Genomic DNA, 26,249 nt, shown 5'->3' with positions numbered 1-26,249 from the left:
CTCTTTAACATGCATTTAGCACTAAGTAATTTTTTTTTGGAAAATGTTGTATTATTTTGTTATACAACTTTGCATAAGTGGATGGGACCTCACATCCGCACCATCAGCACTCACCAGTGGCGGGGGTGGTTAGTTTGGCGGACATGGGTTTTATGTTATCGAAGACCCATCTCGTCGCCGCCACATCGAGGGGTTTGATTTTTTTTAGATCGATCTACTTGCTGGGTTTATTGCTCGACATTTAGATTGAAGATGGATTTGTATCTCAGATCCACGGGGTTGTCCTATTGAGCTTCTTCTTCACGAATCCATCGTGATTTATGTGGTGGTTGTGGGTTTTGTGTTGTTTGAAGTTGTCTGTTTTTATTGTATGGTCACCATCACTTTCGACGGACAAAACAACATTCTTTGAGGTCGTTGCTACCTTCTCAAACCCTTTCGGGTAGGTTCATCAAGCCGGTTCATTCAGATTCACTTTCAGATTCGTTTGCAGATCTAATTTGTCCTTTGATTGCTCTTCTGACCTCTTTTGCGGTTTCGTGGTGGAGTTGGGCGATGAGCATGTTGTCAGCGTTTGTTTCAAGCATAGTTAACGCGTCGGAGGATACAAATGATTTGACTAGAAATGGTGTTGTAAACTTGTTGTCTTTGATAACAGTGAGTTATTGGTTGTGGATTCGTTATCATGTTGGCGATAGTGAATCACCATAAGCAAAAAGTTCGAGTTCACTTAAATTCTTTCTAGGTTCCTTGTTGTGTACGTTCGTGCATCACTATTTTTTACAATCTGGTTTCGGGTCCGTAGGCGGACTCACTAGATTTTACCGGTGTTGCAATATTGTGCACTTGTTGTTTTTTTAACCTTGTTTGGGCTGGATTGGACTGTAATATCTTTGGATTTTTTTTTATATTCTTTTTGTTTTGTTCTGTTCACTGAGTTAGGTTTATGTCCCCCAATCAGGGACATAGCTAAGTAGTATAAAAATGGGGCAGCCGCCACCCATATAATATATAGTACCCTTGGGTATATAAACAGTTTGCCACCCATATGCTTCATTACCCACTTGGTTCACTTATATTAGTTTTATTTTTTTGGAAAATGCTAACTTGTATCCTTAGGGTACATGTTAAAAAACCTAAAGTGGAAATTTTGTCTAGAAAATTGTGTCAATTTATTCTTTAGAGATTGAAAATTATTGTTTTGTAATACTCCCTCAGTCCCGCAATAGATGACCTATTTGAAAATATGCACTATTGTCCTAATATACTTTGACCGTATTTTTCTACTAATATACAAAGATAAATAATATCATATAAGATGTCATTGAAGGCGTCTCGATGAATATTTTCAAAATATAAAAAATTTATAATTTTTTCTAATAGATTAGTAACGTTATTTAAGATCAAAATTATGCATTGGTATGTGTGATAAGGTCAACTGTGTCACTTAATATGGGACGGAGGGGGTAAATATTTATCATTTATGGAATCATAAGGACACAAGTTAGCATGACCCTTATTTTTTTAATGAAAGATCCACACTTTTTTTTGACCAGCCACTCATATTCTCTTATAATAATTAATATACCATACTAATTTAATCAATTTATTAAGTTTATTCCTATTCCTATGTATAAGCCAGCAACGTTTGAGATATTAGGAGTGATAGAGATACCCTAAATCATACATTCAAGAACAATTACATTGTAAAGTTCCAATTTCTCAACATTTCCAGCACCGCCACACCTCAAGACTTGATTGTTGGTTGAATTCTACATGGTTGTATTACCTCGATAGCTGATTTGTTTTCAAGTAAGTTTTCTCTCCTTTCTCTCTCAATCTTAATTTCTCAATCCACACATGATGTTGATGGCTACATTTTGGTATGTGTTTTTTTTTTTGGCAAGATATATGTCTTTTATTTGTCATTAAACTAAATTTATACAATTATTAATAGTAGATGTTTCTTATTGTTTATCTTATTTATCGTGTCTTATATTTCCGCCCCCCTCCATAATATTTTTTGGCTTCGTCCCTGCCCTCAATTGTTTGTACCTGTATATGTTTAATCTATTTATGGGTTAGCAAATAGTCTTCCATTTCCTTCCTATTGTCTAAAAAAACACTATGTCTCTATACTATTCATCTACTTCTACACATATGGTTTAGAATTTTTATTTTATCTATTCCTCCCCCTAAACTTTATTTCTTCGTAAAATGTCTTCTTTAGCTTAAGAACCTTGTCTTCTTCTCCTTTCACTATGTATCATAATGGTTTATGCGTGTACACTTCTTCCGCGAGGACTCCATTCAAAAAGAAAGATTTCTCTTCCATCTGAAGAATTCTCAAAGTCGTGTTTTTCATCTAGAGAGATTATGAGTTTTAAGGTATACATACAAGTGACTCGGAAAAAACACTTTGTCACAATCAACATTTTCTGATAGACCCCGGACCCCACAGAAACAAAAGAGAATTACTTCCAAACCAGCATGGAGTAAAGACTATGTCACTAAGTAATTTTACTAGCATCTTGGACTTAGAGTTTTGTATAAGTGGGTCTGGCCAAGGCCCAATCTGTTTAGTCCAACTTGTATTAGGTCTAAGGGTCTTGACCTAGCTATATATAGAGGTGTTAGTGCCTCCCCCAAGGATAAGGAATAATTTTGTTGTCTTTATCTTTTCTTGTTCTTGAGTTTTTCATTTCTTTTCTTTTGGCATAATTTTGAATTTGATAACAACCATACTTAAATCTCATCATTGGTGCTTTCATTGCTGCATTCAATGCCTCCTAAACCCACCAACCCTTCTACAAAAGACCTTGAGGATGCCATTCAAGCCACTCAACAACGCTTGGAAGAATCTCTTCAAACTACCCATACCCATTTCAATGAACAAATCGGCATTCTCAACACCAAATTCGACAATCAGCAGCAACTATTAGACACCAGGGACGACAATTTTCAACGGCTTATCAACAGCCGCCACGAGGCTCTTATGGCCTTGCTCACCTCAGCGCTGCACGCTCGACCCCCACCTTCAGATCCACCGCCTTTAGTCACTGCAGGTAACGAAACTACAACCACAGCTCTTCTTTTAGGTTCACCTAGTGCTACCACCACAACCCAACCCGTTATCCCCTCCACACCTTGGTCTGTCCAGCCACACACAACACACAACAACATTACTCAACCTTTTTTCACATACCCCACGTTCCCCTCTCCCACCACACCCATTCCGGTCTCCCTACCAACACCACTTTTCCACACACCACAACCCCAACCATCACCTCACCCTCTTGGTTTCTTTCCACCACCACAAACATCTTCCATCCCATTTGGAATTTTTACCAACCCACACACTCCATACACACCGCAACACAACAGTTATCTCTCACCCAGCCCTCAACCAAGTTTTTTCCCTCAACTCCGCACACCCAAAATCGAACTTGCCCCTTTTGATGGTACTGAACCGTTGGAATGGTTGTTCCAAGCGGAACAATTTTTCACCTTTTACAATATTACCAATGAAAACCGTTTATCACTTGCTTCTTTTTATATGAAGGGAGATGCCCTTAGTTGGTTCAAATGGATGCATCAAAACCACCAATTATTTGATTGGTCATCTTTTTCAAGAGCCCTTGAGCTTCGTTTTGGCCCATCCTCATATGAAAACTACCAAGCCCAACTTTTTAAACTTCGACAATACGGCTCCGTTTCCAAGTACCAAACACAATTTGAGAAGTTAGGAAACCGAGTCATTGGTCTTCCACCCGAAGCATTACTCAATTGCTTTATTTCCTATTTGACTCCCGAAATCCGTCATGAGTTAGCTGTTCAAAAACCACATACCATCACACAAGCCATTGGTCTCGCCAAACTCATTGAGGCCAAAATTAAAGATTCAAAGCCACGGCCCAACCAAACTTTCTCCTCCCAGCCCACTACTGCCACACAACCGCCAGTCCCATCCACAGGCCCAAAGCTCGGCCCAACCAACATCGTCACTACCCCTAAACCACCACTGGCCAACACAACACTACATTCCTCCAAATTACCAATACGACGCCTTTCTCCCACCCAAATGCAAGAAAGAAGAGCGCAAGGCCTATGTTACAATTGTGATGAGAAATACATCATGGGCCACCGGTGTGCTACGGGTCGTTATTTGCTACTCATCCACGACTCTGAAGCGGAGGATGAATTGGAAGACACTACACCCGAAACCGAACCAACAACCGAACCCACCCCTGCCTATTTTCACCTATCACCTCAAGCCTTAACTGGCCGCACAATCACAAAGCCCCTTAAGTTCAAAGCTTCTCTTTTTGGCCTACAAGTCTCCGTGTTGATTGACTCCGGGAGCACCCACAACATCCTACAACCGCGCATTGCATCCCACTTACACATACCACATACACCAATCCCAAACTTCTCCGTCATGGTTGGAAATGGCTCATATATCCAATGTGAGGGTCTTTGCACTAGTGTGCCCATTAACCTTCAAAACACACTTTTCCATATTCCTTTTTACCTACTCCCCATTGAAGGAGCTGATGTTGTCTTAGGTTTAGATTGGCTTGAAACACTCGGACCTCTCTCAGCTGATTTCTCCGTACCTTCCATCTCATTCGCCCATAACGGCACCACCATTACTCTCCAAGGTGACCCAACCACACAACCGACCCATTCCACATTTCACCATATCTGCCACCTCATCCACACCGACTCAGTCGCTTCCATGCACGTTCTCACTTGCTCTAAGACCTCTAAGCAACCCCCTACACACACTGATCCAACCGCAAGCCCCACCATACAACCAGAAATACAAACCATTATTGATAAATACCCCACCATTTTCCAAACACCCCGTGGCCTACCTCCTAGCCGTACTCATGATCACCGCATTCCCCTCAACCCAAACACTTCCCCTATAAATGTTAAACCGTACCGCTATCCACATTCACAAAAAGAGGCCATGACAACCATAATTCATGACATGCTCAAGGATGGTATCATTACCCCAAGCAACAGCCCTTACTCTTCCCCCGTCTTATTGGTCCGAAAAAAGGATGGCTCATGGCGTTTTTGTGTTGATTACCGTGCCCTAAATGCAGTGACCGTGAGAGACCGTTTCCCTATTCCTACCATTGACAAACCGTTGGATGAATTGGGTTCAGCAACTGTTTTCACTAAGATGGATTTAAGGTCTGGTAACCATCAGATTCGAGTTATGCCAGAAGATACACACAAAACTGCTTTTCGCACCTTCGATGGTCATTACGAATTCGTCGTGATGCCCTTTGGTTTGTCTAACGCACCCTCCACTTTCCAATCTGCCATGAATGATTTATTTTGCCCTCACTTACGTAAATTTGTGCTGGTTTTCTTTGACGATATTTTAATTTTTAGTAACTCTGTTGCTGACCATTTAAATCACTTACAGATAGTTTTGGAATTGCTTTTTCAAAACCAATTTTTTGCAAAACTGTCAAATTGTGTTTTTGCAGTGTCACAAGTGGATTATCTCGGACACGTCATATCAGCTAGGGGCATACATCCTGACCCGGACAAAATTTCAGCCATTCTGGACTGGCCAGTTCCGCGCTCACTCACCGCACTAAGGGGATTTTTAGGCCTCACCGGATTTTACAGACGCTTTGTTCGCAATTATGCAACCATTGCAGCACCTCTCACGGATTTGTTAAGGGCGACGAAATTTACATGGACATTACAAGCAGATACAGCCTTTACAAATCTAAAAAATGCTATGACTACAACACCGGTGCTCACACTACCGGACTTCTCCAAGCCTTTCCACCTGGAAACAGATGCGTCTGCTGTAGCTGTGGGAGCTGTGCTGTCCCAAGATGGCCACCCTCTTGCCTTCTTTAGTCGCAAAATGTGTCCCAAAATGCAGCAATCATCTGTCTATGTTCGGGAGCTGTTTGCCATCACAGAGGCCATCAAGAAATGGAGACAGTACCTGATTGGGAGACATTTCCAAATATACACAGATCAGAAGAGTTTAAAGGAATTGCTTGTTCAAACTATACAAACCCCAGAGCAGCAAAAATGGGCTGCTAAGCTCCAAGGGTTTAGTTTTGATATACACTACAAGCCCGACAAAACCAACCTGGTGGCTGATGCTCTCAGCCGTAAGCATTCTGACGACACCACCGCACTGCTCTTATCCATCTCGTCCACAGTCCCAAATTTGTTGCAAGACCTACGCAAATTTTACAGTCACAATGACAGGGTCAGAAGTTAGTGAAGGAGCTGTTAGCACTGGATAACCAGCAGGCACTTTACAACTTTAAAGAAGGTTTACTTTTCTTCAAGGAGCGTATCTACATACCGGATTTACCAGATTGGAGGCAAGCCATTATATCTGAATTTCACAACTCTCCGTCTGCTGGACACTCCGGAGCCAAACCAACCTACTCACGTTTGGCAGCCTCTTTCCTTTGGCCAGGAGCACACAAAGACACTAAGCACTGGGTCAAGAATTGCTCCACTTGTCAACAGAATAAGTACCTGCCAACAAAGAAACAAGGATTGTTACACCCATCAGAAATACCCCAACAGGTCTGGGAAGATTTATCAATGGACTTTGTCACTCATTTACCTAATTCTCATGGTTATACTGCAGTTTGGGTCATCTGTGACCGGTTATCAAAGTTCGTCCATTTTATAGCTCTCCCCACAAGATTCGGAGCAAAAGACCTAGCACAACGTTTTTCAACTGAAATCTGCAGAATTCATGGCATCCCCAAATCAATCATTTCCGACAGAGATCCACTTTTTTGAGTAAATTTTGGCAAGAGCTATTTCGGATCCAAGGCACTAAACTGAAATTCAGTTCAGCATATCACCCAGAAACCGATGGACAAACAGAAGTCGTAAATAGAAGTCTGGAAACTTACCTCAAATGCTTCGCCAGTGATCACCCCCGCCAATGGTTTAAATTTCTTCATCTAGCAGAATACTGGTTCAATTCGTCCTTCCATTCAGCAATCCGCATGACTCCGTTTGAAGCGTTGTACGGTAACCCTCCTCCTTCCATTCGTGATTACGTCAAAGGAGAGGCCTCTATGGTGGATCTGGACACCACTCTCACACACAGGCAACAAATACTAAGTTTTCTTAAAGAAAATTTAAGGAAAAGCAAAGAACTGATGGAACAACAAGCAAATCAAAAGAGGAGACACTGCACCTTTGATACTGGAGATCTGGTCTGGTTGAAGCTCCAGCCTTACAGACAACACACTGTCCACCGCAGAACCTCTCCAAAAATGGTAAAACGGTACTATGGCCCCTTTCCAATCCTTCGCAAGATAGGCACCGTTGCTTACGAGCTGCAGCTTCCACCTTCCTCGCGCATACACCCTGTGATTCACGTCTCTCAACTCAGGGCTTATCACGGTCCAACCCCATCCGTACATTTTTGCCCCATTCCGCCAGATCTGGAACCAGATGAGAGAGTAGAAGAAGCACCGACGTTGGAACAAGGAGAGTCCACTGAAGAGGACACCGGGCCAAGGGAACTAAAAGAAACAGAGATGAGCACTCAAAATGGAATGGACATAACAAGAGGTAAGAACTTGAAAGAAGCAAACAAGAGTGAAAGCACTGCTACCTCACACAACGGTACAAATCTCCCACTAGATCTACTTCCTGATGTTGAGAGTACCAATAAAACCCACTTAACCCCTAGGACCAATTCTCCACCCTCCGATCATTTTCCACTTTCCCTGGACGTTTTACAACCATCAGATAGCACTGCCACTCCTGTCAACGAATCTTCGATGCGCGTGCCTCCAGCTGTCCAGGCTACCTTACCACAAGACCAATCAGGACCACTCATCTCAACTACCACACCTATAAAGGGCCCTGATAAGACCTCCTCAGCAAAGATCGCAGCGCACCATACACCTTCCCGCACCCGATCTTTCCACCCAAACCTTGAGGTCAAGGTTTTTCCTGGATCAGAAGGTAGTGATAGACCCCGGGACCCACAGAAACAAAAGAGAATTACTTCCAAACCAGCATGGAGTAAAGACTATGTCACTAAGTAATTTTACTAGCATCTTGGACTTAGAGTTTTGTATAAGTGGGTCTGGCCAAGGCCCAATATGTTTAGTCCAACTTGTATTAGGTCTAAGGGTCTTGACCTAGCTATATATAGAGGTGTTAGTGCCTCCCCCAAGGATAAGGAATAATTTTGTTGTCTTTATCTTTTCTTGTTCTTGAGTTTTTCATTTCTTTTCTTTTGGCATAATTTTGAATTTGATAACAACCATACTTAAATCTCATCATTTTCATTGTATGCTTTTGCGGCTAGTCTTGCCCCATGTCTTTCAATTCCTCCATTGAAATTCCTCTTTTCTTGTACACATTCTTGACATTGATATGCTTGTACTCCTTTGGAAGAGAAGTGAGTTCATGTGCTCAGTTCTTATTGATGTCTTTAAATTCTTTTCCCAATTTATTTTTTGTTTCTTATCTTGTGTAACTGCTTCAGAGTTCACTGGTTCATAATTTGCAGAAATACATAATAATGTGAGATTATCCATTCCCTCAGTTTCCTCATAGAGATCTTTAAGAATTTGTGGTGATATGGCATCTTTGTTCCCATAGTGACTCTGGAGACTTCTTGTGCGTGTCACAATCCATTAACTCCTAGTTTATTCAATAGTGGGCGATGTATGTGACTGTGGCACTTGTTGAAGTTCTCTAGACCATTCTTCTTCAAATTATTGAAAAAACTATATTACTTTTTGTGATTTCCAAAGTAACATCTCCATCTTCATCAAAGACCACAACTCAACTTATTACAATATTGTTGTTGTTTAGGTTGTACAACTTGTAGACCTTTGAGCTTGGATCATAAATGATGAGCATAAACTTTTCGCTTTTGTGTTCAAGTTCGGCTCTTTTCTCATATGATATGTGAACATATTCCTCCAAAGACACTCAAGTGTGAGATTCTAGGATTTCTTCCACTTCATGCTTCTTGTGTTGTATTTCCCCACATACTTATTGTTGGATATCTATTATTTAGATCCCAAAATTCTTTTAGTAGTTTGTTACTTTTGAGCACGCTTTAAGCCATATCCAGATTTGATATATTTTTTCTTTCCCAATGTTGTTATGTTTGGGGATCTTAGAGCTGTCAAAGGACCTATGTTTCCATTATCTTTACATAACTCTTGAAACTCTTTAGAAGTAAATAAACCATGTATATGAGATCACACAACCTTTATCTTCCAGTCACTTTCCTTCTCAACAATAGCTTTAAACTTCTTGAAGGTGTTAAAGACTTCTGATTTTCGCTTCAAGAAACAGAAACATGTTTTCCTTAAATAATCACCGATAAAAAGGAGGAAATAGTTACCTAGTGAGCTTGGCTTGATTTGGCCCATAGATGTCAACATGTATAAGCTTGAGACCAGGGGCGTTTTCAGGGCCCAACTAGCCTGGGCACACGTCCGGGCTCAACCGATACTTTCTTTGTATTGCTACAAGAAATTTGCAAGAAATTTGACTTACAGTGACAGCCAAAATCCGTCACTATAGGCCAAATTTCCGTAGCTAAATCTGTCTGTCATTGCCAAATGGCTGTCACTACATGTTTTCCACATTTACCTACGGAAAAACGTAGGTAGTTCTAAGGAGACCGTTTGAAAATGCATTATGGACTCTACCTACGGTTTGGCTGTCACTAAAACTTATCATTGTTTTTTTTTTTTTATATTTTATATTCTACTATAAATTCTAAAGATTAATAATTCATAAAATTACCACTAAAATTAATTTAATCAATATAATAAAATATTATAATTAATATCATTGGAATTTGAAATCGATTACTATAATCAATTTTTAGAATAAATTGTTGAAGTGACTTAAATAGAATAATTCTCCCTAACCATGAACTATTATACCATTCACCCAAACCAATACTCAATACTCACAAAAATACTCTAACTCACATAAATCAAAATCTATATATATATATATATACTCCATTGCTCATTTAATTTATGGTAACAATCACTTCATACATAAAAAACTTACAATCACTTTATACATAAAAAAAAAACTTACAATCACTTCTACAACATGGCATAATTAATCAAATTTTAACTTCTAATTTGTGGATCTTCAACAATAGTGGGTGCACCAAAGCTATTATCAACATCAACAAAAGTTGGAAGTACCCCAGTTATCAAGCCATGTCAATAAGCTAGTAAAATAATCTTATAAGCCCGTGAGAAAGAATTGTTACCAACATGATCAACGATGTGTGGTTCAATGACTTGATGATATGTTACATCGAGCGAGAGATATTCAAGTCATTTGATGATGTTTTGATATAATTCGAACATTCATCGCAAAGAGGTCTTGGAAAGGGGATTTACCTCCTAATTTTATTTAGCACACTATTGGCAAGTTATGTTTCATCTCTTATTTCAAATTGTACTTTTATCGATAAAATGACGAGCCTCTTTTATTTCGATTTATGACTATTTATATATTATGCGCATCTGAATTTGCGATCAAAATTTTGCCCAAGCTCGATAAAATTCCTAGCTCCACCACTGCTTGAGACATCACCTTGAATTTATTTCCAGGTAAGCATCATTCACAAAGTTGATCTAGATGGTTGATTTATGGTAACCCTCTCAACTTTTTTTGCTTGTTTTAACATCATACTTAACCCTCCAAAGTTTAAATGTCAAAATAAAAGATGCTAAAGCCATGATGCATCATTATAGAAATCATTGACACCTTTTTCCTTGTCGTTTTGGATATTCAACGGTAACACCCTATTTGTCGACATTGGTATCTTGACAATGAGATTATTTCTTCCATATTTGATGGAGAGATCTTTCATGTTAATATCTTAGATTTTTTTTAAAATATTTTTCTAGGCTCAAAATATTACTCTTCATGTTTTGGACATATTAGACATTTGAAATATATTTTTGATTTCCATCATTCATGAAAATTAAGATATTTCCTAGTGCTTGAGTAACCTCTACCACGTCTCTCGTTAAGGTTTAACCTTTCTCGTAACAATTTTTTATGAAATTTGAACCTCGTCCATTGTTGCCATGTCCAAATTGATCTCGATCGTGGCCTCGTCTTCAACCTCTACCTTCAATTTGTTGGTTTCTCTCATTTCTCTGACTTTATTCTTTCTATTTTAGTTTCTTCTTGAAGAGTTTCTCGGTGATCTCTTTCTTCTTATCGTGCTTCTCCATATAAGCTTTCAATAATCCTTGAAGTTGTTTTATTTTCAACGTCTATAAATCTTTAGTTTTCTCGATTGTCATAACAATATGCTCGAATTTGAGATCTAGTTAGCATAGTATCTTCTCTATAATTCTTACATCTTCTAGCTTCTCACAATATATTTTAATTAATTTGAAATAGCGATAACTCTAGATAAATGTTCAGAAATCATTTATGACTCTTTCATATGCAAAGATTTGAACTCACCTTAGAGTTTGGAAAAACAACTTCTTTACTTTGTCCTCTCCTTTACAAGAGTTTTGAAACCTCTCCCATACCTTCTTAACGCATTTTGAATTCGAAATTTTCTTGAACTCATCTTTATCCAATGCTTGATAGATGAGGAATATAGCTTTCTTGTCTCTCTTTCTTGAATCTTTCAAAACATATCTGTGTACTTGAGTTAAGAAATCCTTGTCTTGTGATTCCTTACTACCTTTTTTAGCAACCTCCCATGTTCACCAATAAGAGCCTTTGTTTTCATACAATAATTATCATAGGTATTTCCTCTTAGAAGTGAAACTTGGAAGGATGTTGCTCCATTGCTCGCCAAGACTATAAAAGGATTCTTTTCAGAACCTAAAGTCCTATGCCACTTCTTTAGAAAATGATAAGGTTATAGTAATATTTTGGGATATATTTAGGAGGGGAAAATATTTGAGAAAAGGACAATTTGTATTTCTTATTAATGGGATTTATTTGATTCTAATTTACTTGATTTGCTTACAAATAATTGGTTATCCTCTATTTATAGGCTTCAAGAGAGAGATTTAGGAGGGGAGAATATTTGAGAAAAGGACAATTTGTAGTTCTTATTAATGGGATTTATTTGATTCTAGTTTACTTGATTTGTTTACAAATAATTGGTTATCCTCTATTTATAGGCTTCAAGAGAGAGTTTTACATTACATACATCAATAGATTATTCTCCTCACTTCAAGAGAGAGAGAGAGAGAGTTCTACGCATTTCTTTCTACTACATATATTTAACACAATATCTCTATACTACTCATCTACTTCTACACATCTATAGAACTTTCTCTAATCTACTTCTTTGATTACTCATTTCTTTATATAATTCTCTCTTTCGTTTTTATTTCGTCTATTATTGCTATTTCAATTGGTTCATTTGTGATTGTTTGATATGATTGATGTTCCTTCTTTGGTTTCTTCTCCTTTGGTTGTTCCTCTCTCTGAAAATTCCTCTCTTCAATTGTTGATCCTTCTCTTGTTGCTTCTTTTTTGGTTTATCCTCTTTCGGATGCTTACTCATGTTAGCTAAAAGAGGAGTGTTATAATATTAAATGATTTGGATATATATTATGTTTTCTGTTAAGATATCATGAGTTGGGAGATGTTAGATAAAGTCCTTTTATATTTTACTATATATTATCTTTCTATTTCTTCCTTATTCATAACCATTATGTTATTCAAACTCTACCTCTTTCTCTTCTCCCTTTTGTCCCTTTATATTAGAGTCTACATTGTTGACAAATGTGATACAATTTTTTTTTTTTTAAGTTAAACTAGCACGTTTAAATTGGTATCGAGGATAATCAAACATAAGACCTTAAGGATGAACACACTTCAAAATTCCAAGTCAACATTCCCAGACCAACCAAAGTGGGTTGTGATACAAATTATATTAGTATTATCTATGGTTGTGACCTTTCCATTTTAAAAAATCTGTAGCAAATATTATGTAACTTGTGGTATATTAAGTCATATATATATATATATATATATATATATATATATATATATATATATATATATATATATTGTAGTAGTTTTCATCTATACATATGTAATTTTTTTTAAACAAGAAAGAACAACATCTAATCTATACGAGTGTAACTTATCTCCTTGCTTATGCATAGAATTATATATAAAAACATCATTTAATAGGAAAAAAGGATAAGAAGAAGTTTCTAAAATGTGATATAGTTTTCTGGTTCCTAAAGAACTAGATCCTTTTATATTCTTATTTTTGTTGATATCTATTTTGTTGTTTCTAACATTCTCTAAAAAATAAAAACCAATCAAGGTAAATATGAATATTTATCTCATAAATTTTACATGTGAGATATGATTGTTTTTTTTACAAAATATATTAATTTAATATCATTCTTAGATTTTTGGCATGTTTATATTTTGGAGATTATAGTTTTATTGATGATTTGACTCACTATTTTTTTTTTTTTGGAAAATTCATTCTGTTAATTTTATGTGTATTCTTCCTTGTGCACGTTCTAATGAATACATATTCATTTTCTCTTATTTTGTTTTATATTTTACATTTATTTAAATGAAACACAAAGTATGGTTTATAGAATATTGCTTGTTATATACTTTTTATTCACAATTATATGTGCATAAAAGGTAGTCTTTGATTCTTTTGATAAAAAAAGGTAGTATTTGATCTCGACAAAAAAAAAGTAGTCTTTGATATATACATGATGACATAATAGGTTAATAAAGTCTTAATAATATCTATTTTTTTATTAGAGATAACTAAAATGTATAAATTATATTTTTAACTTATTGATTCAAAAGAATTAGAACAATCAAACATGTATTATTGTAAATTAGAAGTTTAGCATTGATTATAAATTTGTTATATTGACAAGATAGGATGGGTCATCTCAAATCTATTATGATGCAAAATATAGTTAAAAGTTTATGTGAACATGTATTGAAGAACAAGTAGATTCTTCAATCTAATAACTTTTGTGCATTATTTGTTCTAAAAAATAGTTGATAATTTGAGGGATGAGCCTCTTACATTTCTAGTACGTATATGGTAATTTTGTGAACCAAAACACCAGCCATGATCAAGTGGACCATTTAGATGTTTTATTTTATTTTTTTTGTTTACATGTCAAAAGGGTTTTGAGTCTGTCAGACAACCGTATGACCATCCCGGTCAGTTGAACTAGCTGAGAACGATCATGTACATCTAATGCATAAACTAGATGGAAATATGTATGTTTGTTATCATCTCACATTTAGAAGCTTGTTGTGGGATTATTTTCTCAACTAATTTGAATAAGGTCTTATTTTACGCATTTGGTATTGTTGTATATTGGAATTCATATTGAACATCATGTAGCATACGTCGTGCATATGCAAAAACAAACTTGAAAAAACCTTTCGTTAGACGTCAATGTTAATTGTACGATCGATACTTATGACATCATATCTTCCAATTTCTACTTTGGAACATGAGATCATGCATTTTAAGACACTGATTCACATCAAGTAAAAAATTTATCATATATAAGTCCTCCCCTAATTTACAAATTGACTTTTGATTTATAACCTAATATTCCTCGTATAAGCATTTTTGTATGTGTATTATATGTTTCAATTATTATTCCAACTCAAAAATGGGTAGGTTGAGAATATATATTGAGAATGTTATATTGGATTTAAATCTCCATCTATATGTTTGAGATTCATAACTATTCGCACCACAAATAAGTTTGAGATTCATAACTAGATTTTCTACGGTACCAAACACATGCATTTTGATACGTTCATATGATCAAATGATTAGAAGGTCCACATTTCAATTATGATAACAAATAATGAGTTGTTCAACCTTGATTTGATTATTCAAAGGGTCTTGTTAACGAGTGTTCCTGGAACACTCTTTAAGCATTTTAAATTAAGTAATTATTCTTTAAAAATGTCAAAGTTTTCAATTTCCAATGCACTGTTACCATTTAAGATCCTCAACTAGTGCCCCTAGTTAACATTTCCCTTATCCAAATTATCAATTCCTTGGTCTTAATCGCAAATTTTTTAATATATAATAAGAAAACACAAAAGTACTTTCAACGAAGATTAATTATATCTTATTGAATTAATGCTTAATATATTTTCTCTAGGTGTCTTACAACCTACAAATAGGCACAATATTAAGAGATTCAATTCTTATTAACTCTAATTAAGATGTGTGTAGGAAAGATCTAGCTACACGTCCATTTCCTCCCTTAGGGTAGAAGCCACCAGGGACACTTTCATTACCACTTCCATATATAATCCTCAATATTTCTTGTGGAGTCCTTGAATATGATAGGGAAGATTCGTCACCTGCAAGGATGGTACTGCCAATGCTTCCTGAGGCTTCATCAACTCCTACGTCTTTCACACCCCCGTCTCCTAATATATCTCTAAGCGTTGAAATGCGTTCAGTGAATTCTCCCACACTCACTCCATAAGGTTTCACCTTCAATTCACGACGCTCAAATAACAATGTTCGTATAACTGCATCTTGGCCTGCCTCTACTCCTAGAAGGCCTGCAACTAACTGATAAAATACATGCACCATTATTAATCACATAATTGCAATTGGAAAATGATGATTTTTTTTAGGTTGTGTGTGAGGCTATACCTGTCTAGAAGCAGCATTTTGGAGGTGTGGATTGGTTCCAACATATCCAGTAAGGCCAACATAAGGAATTAGATAAGATGCAAGCAAAAAGTTGATATCATTTGCATAAGGATCAAAGGGAGGGTGTAGAGGTTTTCCAAAGGCCTTGTCAACCACCTTGGCAAATGTTGATTTGCTTAGATTTAGCAAAGGCCTAGAAAACCCTTTCACTGTGCTTTTTATTGCCCTACAATTAGGATACATAATATTTACTTTAGAATTTTAATTTACTCATAAGATATGTTGAGATATGTAATAAAACAATATATACAATCAAATCATAGGATTTAAAAAATATTAGAGAGAGAACCTTAAATGTCCAACTTCTTGTAAACCAAATTCAAATACGATTTGCTTGATCTTACGGTCCTTTAATTTGGCCACTTTGGCACCAATAGGAGAGGGTCCACCATCTGCTAACTCAGGAGCCACTGCATCCAATCCATGACCAAATGATCCAAATAAAAAGAATTCAGCCTCCAAGTACTCTAAGTTAAGAGGAAATTCAAGAAGATCTACGTCTGATAATGTTGTTTCTTTGGTTGCAACAACATTTGCGATGAGGAAAGCAAGCAAAACAACAATGGAGATAGTGACATTGGAAATGTAATGTGTTGCCATGTCTTAGGCCTTTTCTTATGATGATGATGATGGTGAGTTTGTTACTATATGATAATGCTCTTATATACAAATTTAGAGCCCTTTGATTCATTGTATCGGGTCTCAAAATATAATGTTTTTCTAGAAAAGCAACTTTTTTCCTAAATATATCTATTTTTTCCAAATTATAAGATATAGGTAATACTATTATTTTAAAAGAAGTCTTAGTTGATACTACTGAAAAAGAAAATCATTACTATTTTTCTGAAAGGAAAAAATATTACTATTGTCTTACTTTAAAAAAGAAAATCAGTACTATATATTATATATAAGATTAAATTACTTGTTCAAAAATATATATATAATATAAAATTATTATCAGTCAAAAAGTGTCATTATTATTCTAGTACCCTGCAAAAAATTCAAGATATAATTTGCTTGCTCGCAATAAAAAAAATAAAACCATTAATCTTTCACAAAGTAAACTAGAACACTTTAATCCTTAATTGAACAACGGAAAAAAATATTTTTTTTATTTGCAGACTTGTGATGTTTTCACCCAATATATCAATCAATTGTATCCCTTTATAATCTGTGTTATATAATTAAATTAAGAGATATGATCCAAATCCCACGTGTGATAGTTGCAATTATTAATAATAACAGCTCCTACTCCAAAAAAATAAAAACAAAAATCCAAAGGCAATATGTCTCAAAATTAAAGTGCCCCAGTTTATTTATGTTAGAGACTAAACATCGTATTTTTAAGTGTTAGGGATGAACTGGGTCTAAAAAAATTTCATCACTAAGTGCCCGAAAGCCACGGCGCCGAACCGAGTATGTGACCTCTAAGGAGGACTTCCAAAGAGAGAGCTTTATCAAGCTATAGTCTGACTCCCTCAATCTATAACTTGGGGGGCTACTGTTCTGGATTGGGATAAAGCCCAGTCTAGCTTCGCTCGGGTTCAACCCTAGTCCACTAAACAGGTGACGCCATACGATGGACAAGCCCTAAAACCCACCAAATTACTGTGCAGACCGAGGATTACACACGAGGTCCGGGAGCTGACCATACCTACATGGACCGAGGCAACTCATCGGGGCTAAGGGTTACCCACGGTCTGTACTATCAGGTACGATTGTCAGGATAAGGTATGGCAATCAAGCTCTACCTAACTTTTATATATACCCAAGCATTAGCGTTGGAAGAGGTATGACAATTATTGCCCTAAATGTTTGACCTCTTCTCTTGAACCCTTACTGACTTGGGTGTCGGAGCAAGTGCAGGTACACAACCCCCATTCGTCTCAACGGGGGAAGACGATCAACCACCTCACCAGAATCATCTCCACGCAGCAGCTCAACAGAATCAGGCTCACGACGGACAGATTGGTGGCTCAAGCTTTATAGGCAAAAGATCCAAGCAGATCCACCATCCTCTTAGGTCCAACCGGTTGTGCTGCCATTTTTTGGTGAAATTGTATGTTTCTTTAAAAAAATTAGTTAAATGCTTTAATTTGTGAATTAGTATTTGTTTTGCTACAGTGCTTGGTGTGAATATTTTAACAGGTTTTTTAAGGAAATTAATATAATCACCTATTATAGTATACTAATTTTGTGACTACATTAAAATTAATAACAAATGAAAAAAAAATACAATATTCTAATTTTAAGTATTATGTTTGACATCGCCGACGCACGCCTCACCGTCCAATGACGCACCTCTTCCGCGCTACCTGTGTTGTAGCATGGGTAATCCACTAGTTTTTACATTAAAAAAAAAAGGGGAGACGTAAGAAGAAGAAAAAATCATGGGCATTAGCAACCTCATATGCATATATTAATCCCAACGGTCTATAAAAACACCAAATGCGACCAACACTTATCACATTATAACATATAATCACAAGTTGTAACATGACATCATTTTACCTTCTAGGGACGACAATACATCAATCACAATCAAAAGAGGCTTAACAATTTTCCACAGAGTTGTGTTATTGAACAACCATTTATATGACAACTTATGGGACAACCATAAATTTACAAACAACAGTGGATATTGGAACGGAAACCAAAACAATAGATATATATATATATATATATATAGAGAGAGAGAGAGAGAGAGAGAAATACAAACATAATGTAAGTATAAGAGAGAAGGTTATCATAAATCGATTGTATAAATATCATTTTTCCTTCCATGCAATAGCCAAAGACGATAAAGATAGAAGTGTAGGGCATAGGAATCTTGGGACACCCCAACCGCATTCGTCAAGTCCATAACAACTCCTTCTTAATATGTATCAGAGCCCTAGACACTTGAGCCGACCAAACCTACAAGCCGTCATTACCTGCAAGTTACCTATACGAAGGGCAACGTTTTCAAGTAGAAGGGGTGAGAAACTTATCCAATAATAATAATATATAATTCATCAAATTAATGAAAACAACAACATATCACATCATGCATCATTAATAATGTATATAAAGAATACATATAGCAACAACATAATCATTTTCAGCAACAAAGAGCAGCAACAACAACAACTTCATTATCAACAACGACACCAACAACTCGACAATGCGACAACGGCAACAACAACTCGACAATGCGACAACGACAACAACAACTCGACAATGCGACAACGAAAACAACTAATGCATCATGCAGGTGGTACCAATCTACGCGCGTTGAATGCTAAGCATTCCAGGGCATAAGCCCCCAACAAGTTGGATGGTTAAAGCATCCCAGGGCATAAGCCCCCAACAGATGAATGATAACATTCCAGGGCATACGCCCCAACGGGTTGAATGATGAACATTCCAGGGCATAAGCCCCCAACGGGTTGAATGATGAACATTCCAGGGCATAAGCCCCCAACAGATGAAAGTATGCAAATGGACTCAACTTGTGTATATCAACATACAACTTCAACAGCGACTACAACAACAACATATGTGGCTAAATAATTATGACACACTCCCCAACTTCGATATCAGATGATACAACAACTTCAACAACAAAATGGAATCAAGATAGCATATTAGAATGCATTTTATTCAAGGATTCACATCATTCAACTTTCATATATAATTTTTACATCATAAACAATTCTTAATAAATCAAGGGAGCATATTAAAATGATCAGAATAGACATCTGGTGCACGAAACAAAATTTAGAAAATGGCAGTACAGGACCAGGGACGCTTTCTGGACGCTTTTGGGACGCTTTCGCGTCCTCTACAAAAAGGGTAGGACGCTTTCGCGAGCGAAGCACGCTTTCGCGTCCTAAATGTCGTAACTCATGATGTGGACGCTTTCTGCACGCTAATGGGACGCTTTAGCATCCTCAACAATTGGGTAGGACGCTTTCGCGCCAAATGGACGCTTTCGCGTCCTGCTTCAGGTTTCAGAAAAATGCTGCGATTTCAACATGGTTTCACCCAAAAGTCCCATCTTTGATCCCTTAATCACCCAAATTGTTTCACAAACATGTTTACAGGCTTAGTAGACAACATAGGGGATAAAACAACATATAATCATGCAATTCAACAACAAGTTTCATCATAATTCATCATCTAACATAACTTCTCAAACCCTAAAAACCAAGAACAACAATTTCATCAATTTTCAAATTATATATCAAGATTATTGAAAGGAATCCCACCCTTACCTTATCTCAGCAAATTCTACAGCAAAACGGTTGGATTCTCTCTTCCTAGCTCTTCTCCTAGCTTTCTCTTGGTTCTTCTCCTCTTTCTCTCCAAAAACCAATTTTTCTAATGTTTGTACGTGAAAATGTTTCTATCTCTTTTTCTTTCTTTTACTCCCAAAAATATAACTCTTTTCTTTTCTCACTTAACTCCCTTAATTTCTATTTAATTTCTACTTAATTCCCATTAACCAAAAATAAATACTAATTCTACCTATTTCTATGTCTCCTATTATTTCCACAAATAATAAAACCACATTCATTTAAATAAAACTCAACTCCATAAATCATATAATGAAATAGCATCACACCATATCACATAAAATCGCACCAAACACATATTTCACATAAAATCATATATTTAACAAATAAAGTCATGTAAAAATATTCACTTATCTACTAAAAATAATAGAATAAAAATGGGGTGTTACAAGTGTCATGAACTGTGTTGGGCAAACCTGCAGCTGCAACTCCTCATGCAGTGAAACATAAACTCATCCTAAAAAAAATGTAACAAAAATTATCATATATGAATGTAACAAAATTTATCACATATTGCAGTTGATATTCATAAAATGACTCAGCAATCTTAACTCTATTTCAACACCTAAACCTAATAAATCAACATAGAAAGAGAAGAGAAGTAATATTTCAACACCTAAACCTAAACCTAATAAATCAACATAAAAAATGAAACAAAAATTATCACATATTGCAATTGATATTCATAAAATGCCTCAGCAATCTTAACTCTATTGCAATTGATATTCATATCGGAACCGTCGCCGACGTTATTTAAGAGAGAGAGACAAGAAGTAACCACGTAGTAAGAGAGAGGGACGAAAACATGATAATGTAAATCGCGATCGGAACCGTCGCCGAAACCTTCGCGTCGGCGATCGGAACGGTTCATAGTGTTCTAAATTTTAGTAAATGAACCCTTCATAGTGTTCTAAACTTGTCTTAAAAAAATCGTTTAAAAAAATCGTTCAAAAATTTTAATAAAAATGGACTGATGTTGTGATCCATTTGATGATGCTTAAGCCCTAATAAAAGTGATCATTAGATAATGGACTTTTGGACACTTAATCTGATATGTGTAGAAACATGGTGTAGGCCCAAACACTAGGTCTATGATGTGTGGTGCCTAGGGTTGCAAGGTTATAAATAGAGAGGCTAGGTCCCCTTTGCCATCACTCTGACAATTCTGCTCATTAGTGGTTTGCCCCATCGAAAACCCTAAGTTCCAGAGCATGTGAAAGGCAAAGGAAGACTCTTGTCTCAAATATGGCGATTCCAGTAATCATGGTTTCCAAGTAAATGTGTTCTAATTTCATATAATAACTCGATCTTTATGATATTGTTTACAAAAGAAGGGAGGATACAGTTTTCATGAAGGGGCTGAAGGGATCTGTTCGTAGGGGCAAAGGTTCTCGGTCTTATGAAGCTCATTATTTCCATCCTGATAGGAAGGAAATAGAGGGAAGATGTCCTTGGAGTGTTCAGAGGTTACATGATTTATATTTGAGTCACAAGGGGAAGTTTGTCCGGTATGAAGTTAAGATGGGCAATCAGGATGAGGTATCAGTGGGTAAGGTTAAAAAGTTGTCTCAAAAAGGTGGGAAAAAAAATACTGTATCAATCATCAAATTGAAGGTTTAGCACGATTATCGATTAAAGGTAGGCGTGAACTACATCTGTCTCTTAAACGTAGTATAAAGAAGAAAAGGGTCTAGTATAAATTCATCTATTGTGGTTGAGAAAGTCAATGGTGTTTCGTTGTCGGTGGGAACAGAAAATTCAGTGAGTAACGATGATTGGAAAAATTAGGTGATTTTACATTGTAACCGAAAAGTAGTAGCTAAGGATGTTCTTGAAGTATGCGAGGCTATTAAGTTTGAGATTCATAACTAGATTTCCTACAATCCCAAACTCATGCGTTTTGATATGATCACATGATAAAATGATCAGATGGTCCACATTTAATTAACTCTGGTAATGATCTTTACGATTACTCAAATTAACAATTTTTTTGTTGTGTGAACGCAAGAAATCTAAGTCACTTCAAACTTGTCATTGGTCCTAAATCCCAACAAGTTTCAATATATAATAAGAAATTGATTATATCATATTGAATGCTTAATATATTATTTATAGGTGTCTTACAACCTACAATAGAAACAATAGTAAGAGATTTGATTCTTAATAACTCTAATTATGCCTTATGTAAGCAAGATCTTGCTATACGACCGTTTCCTCCTTTAGGGTAGAAGCCACCAGGAACACTTTCATTACCACTTCCATATATAATCCTCAATATTTCTTCTGGAGTCCTTGAATATGATAGTGAAGATTCATCACCTGCGAGGATGGTACTACCAATGCTTCCTGAGGTCTCATCAATTCCTACGTCTTTCACACCCCCGTCTCCTAATATATCTCTAAGCGTTGAAATGCGTTCAGTGAATTCTCCCACACTCACTCCATAAGGTTTCACCTTCAATTCGCGACGCTCGAATAACAATGTTCGTATAACTGCATCTTGGCCTGCCTCTACTCCTAGAAGCCCTGCAACTAACTGATAAAATACATGCACCATTGTTAATCACATAATTGCAATTGGAAAATGTTGATTTGCTTAGGTTGTGTGTGAGGCTATACCTGTCTAGAAGCAGCATTTTGGAGGTGTGGATTGGTTCCAACATATCCAGTAAGGCCAACATAAGGAATTAGATAAGATGCAAGCAAAAAGTTGATATCATTTGCATAAGGATCAAAGGGAGGGTGTAGAGGTTTTCCAAAGGCCTTGTCAACCACCTTGGCAAATGTTGATTTGCTTAGATTTAGCAAAGGCCTAGAAAACCCTTTCACTGTGCTTTTTATGGCCCTACAATTAGGATACATAATATTTGCTTTAAAATTTTAAGTTACTCATAAGATATATAATAAAACAATATATACGATCAAATTAATAGATTTAAAAAGTATTAGAGAGAGAACCTTAAATGTCCAACTTCTTGTAAACCAAATTCAAATATGATTTGCTTGATCTTACGATCCTTTAGTTTGGCCACTTTGGCACCAATAGGAGAGGGTCCACCATCTGCTAACTCTGGAGCCACTGCATCCAATCCATGACCCAATGATCCAAATAAAAAAAATTCAGCCTCCAAGTACTCTAAATTAAGAGGAAATTCAAGAAGATCAACATCTGATAATGTTGCTTCTTTGGTTGCAATAACATTTGCGATGAGGAAAGCAAGCAACACAACAATGGAGATAGTGACATTGGAAATGTAATGTGTTGCCATGTCTTAGGCCTTTTCTTATGATGATGATGATGGTGAGTTTGTTACTATATGATAATGCTCTTATATACAAATTTAGAGCTCTTTGATTCATTGTATCGGGTCTCAAAATATAATGTTTTTCTAGAAAAGCAACTTTTCTCCTAAATATATCTATTTTTTCCAAATTATAAGATATAGGTAATACTATTATTTTAAAAGAAGTCTTGGTTGATACTACTGAAAAAGAAAATCATTACTATTTTTCTGAAAGGAAAAAATATTACTATTGTCTTACTTTAAAAAAGAAAATCAGTACTATATATTATATATAAGATTAAATTACTTGTTCAAAAAAATATATATAATATAAAATTATTATCAGTCAAAAGTGTCATTATTATTCTAGTACCCTACAAAAAATTCAAGATATAATTTGCTTGCTCGCAATAAAAAAAATAAAACCATTAATCTTTCACAAAATAAACTAGAACACTTTAATCCTTAATTGAACAACGGAAAAAAATATTTTTTTTATTTGCAGACTTGTGATGTTTTCACCCTAATCCTTAATTGAACAACGGAAAAAAATATTTTTTTTATTTGCAGACTTGTGATGTTTTCACCCAATATATCAATCAATTGTATCCCTTTATAATCTATGTGTTATATAATTAAATTAAGAGATATGATCCAAATCCCACGTGTGATAGTTGCAATTATTAATAATAACAGCTCCTACTCCAAAAAAATAAAAACAAAAATCCAAAGGCAATATGTCTCAAAATTAGGAGGTAAAATATGCTCGTCATAAATCATAAATTGAAATAAGAGAGATGAAACATAATCTGCCAATAGTGTGCTAAATAAAATTAGGAGGTAAATGCCCTTTCCGAGACATCTTTGCGGTGAATGTTCGAATAATATCAAGATCATCAAGTGAATATGTAGAAAATTTTAATTTCGCTTGTCCAGGCCTCTTTGTCTAATAAGCTATTATGAATAGTGATTCAATTGTTACCATAAGTTAAATGAGCAATGAAATATTTTTATTTCTCTGAGTATTGACTACTGTTTTTGATGAATGGTATAATAATTCATAGTTAGGGAGAATTATTTTAGTTAACACACTTCAAGAATTTATTCTAAAAATTGAATAATCAATTTTAAATTTCAATGATGATGATTATAATATTTTATTATATTGATCAAACTAATTTTAGAGGTAATTCTCTGAATTATTCATTTTTAGAATTTACAGCAGAATAGAAAATATAAAAATAAAATAAAACAATGATAAGTTTTAGTGACAGCCGCAATTGTAAGTAGAGATCCATAATGTTTTTAAAATGGTCTCCTTATAATTACCTATGGTTTTGTCGTAGCTAAAGGTAGAAAACATGTAGTGACAGCCATTTGACAATGACAGAGGGATTTAGCTACGGAAATTTTCCCTATAGTGACGGATTTTGACCGTCACTAAAAGTCAAATTTTTTGTAGTGATACAAAGAAAGTATGGGCTGAGCCCGGGCTAGTGCCCAGGCTAGCTGAGGAGTGTCTCCACCCTGCTTGTGTTAATGAAAAAACATCTCTAACTCGAATCCTGAATTTTATTGAAATGGTATTGTATTGTGGTCAGTCAAATATAAACCGTTGAATTGAATTTTGCACAGGGAACCGAAAACCAATCCAATCCATTTAAAATTGCGGTTTTTGTTCGGTTTTCGATTTTTTGGTTCGGTTACTGCAGTTTGATTTGGATTGGATTAGACATAAACACCCCTAATTTAAGATATCTTGACCCTGGGTGAGTGGGTGTTTGCTTGTCTTTGAATTCATTCATATTCAAACTCTTGTGCTAATGACAAAACATCTCTGACTCGAATACTGAATTTTGATGAAATGGTATTGTATTGTGGTCAGTCAAATATAAACCATTGAATTGAATTTTGCATATGACAATGTTGGAAAAAATCAGGATGTCTTGGAAATAGTTTTTCTTGACTCAAATTAAAAGTGAGTCATCGCTGTTCTATAAATGATGTGCTTAGCAGCAGATTTTTTATTTTCTTTTAGAAAACTAACATATGGGAAAAGTTTTTGAATAGGATATTACTTGTATTGTAGTGTCTTATATTTATATATTCTCTCTTTTGCTTGTGAGAAAAATACCGATACGTCCCCTAAAAAATACCCATATGTTTTGACAACACGAAATTGCTATGCATATTAAAAAGAATGTTTAATTTTTGTTTGTTTGTAGATAAAATGACAAACATCATCTAAAATTTACATAAAACTATGAAATCTTGCTTTTGAATTTGAACGAAGGTGTTCAATCTAACACTATCGACATTGTTAGTGGAGTTTGGCCTTAAATACTAATGTTTCTTTTGTTTTAAATCAATTCAAGGTTTTTATTATTGTTTTATATACTAATTTTCAATCATCGGTACACGAGCTCCCAATTTTATCTTATATATTTTGACTAAAAAAGTTAATCATTCATTCAAACTTGTAGAATATACATTAATAATAGAGTAAATTACACCCCCCGCCCTCCCCTCAAAGATACTTGCATTACACTCACCTCTTATGTTAAAATATACACTCTTCTCCCTTGAAAAGTAATATATATACTCCCCTCTCTTATAAGATGCTTGAATTACAATCCCATCCCTTAATAATTAAACATGCACTACACTTTAATCTCTTTTAAGATAAATAAATAATTTTATGATATATATTAATTTTGAACCACCATTTAAGAAAAATTAATTCATTTCTTTATAATTTAAATGTCATTGATAATTAAATTTAAATATTTTGCTATTGATTTTATAATTTAGAGTATAAAATTAACTTTTAAATAACCATGTTTTATTGTCTTTAGTAATTTTTCACATATT

At 35.5% G+C, this 26,249-nt stretch overlaps 3 protein-coding genes across 3 annotated transcripts; 1 reads left to right on the top strand and 2 right to left on the bottom strand.

Moving 5' to 3' along the window:
• The first annotated feature begins 2,782 nt into the window (after positions 1 to 2,782).
• LOC146945203 (uncharacterized) lies at positions 2,783 to 6,807 on the top strand. Its single transcript, XM_085748041.1, has 2 exons — positions 2,783 to 6,136; positions 6,256 to 6,807. The coding sequence occupies exons 1-2, from the start codon at positions 2,783 to 2,785 to the stop codon at positions 6,805 to 6,807; spliced, it is 3,906 nt and encodes a 1,301-aa protein (XP_085604167.1).
• An 8,325-nt stretch (positions 6,808 to 15,132) lies between these two features.
• LOC146945202 (ferritin-like catalase Nec2) lies at positions 15,133 to 16,386 on the bottom strand. The gene is made up of 3 exons (XM_085743548.1): positions 16,047 to 16,386; positions 15,698 to 15,923; positions 15,133 to 15,613 (listed from the first exon to the last, which is right to left on the bottom strand). Exons 1-3 carry the CDS (start codon positions 16,355 to 16,357, stop codon positions 15,251 to 15,253), a joined length of 900 nt encoding a protein of 299 aa, XP_085599674.1. The 5' UTR covers positions 16,358 to 16,386; the 3' UTR covers positions 15,133 to 15,250.
• A 5,773-nt stretch (positions 16,387 to 22,159) lies between these two features.
• LOC146945201 (ferritin-like catalase Nec2) lies at positions 22,160 to 23,493 on the bottom strand. Its single transcript, XM_085743547.1, has 3 exons — positions 23,053 to 23,493; positions 22,714 to 22,939; positions 22,160 to 22,630 (listed from the first exon to the last, which is right to left on the bottom strand). Exons 1-3 carry the CDS (start codon positions 23,361 to 23,363, stop codon positions 22,268 to 22,270), a joined length of 900 nt encoding a protein of 299 aa, XP_085599673.1. The 5' UTR covers positions 23,364 to 23,493; the 3' UTR covers positions 22,160 to 22,267.
• Positions 23,494 to 26,249: the final 2,756 nt, after the last annotated feature.

This window comes from Medicago sativa, chromosome 2 (assembly GCF_051527215.1).
Source record: "Medicago sativa cultivar Bolivia chromosome 2, Bolivia_mono, whole genome shotgun sequence".
Classification (NCBI taxonomy): Eukaryota; Viridiplantae; Streptophyta; class Magnoliopsida; order Fabales; family Fabaceae; genus Medicago; species Medicago sativa.
Note: the sequence above shows the minus strand (reverse complement) of the source record. Positions and strands in the feature narration are given on the sequence as shown.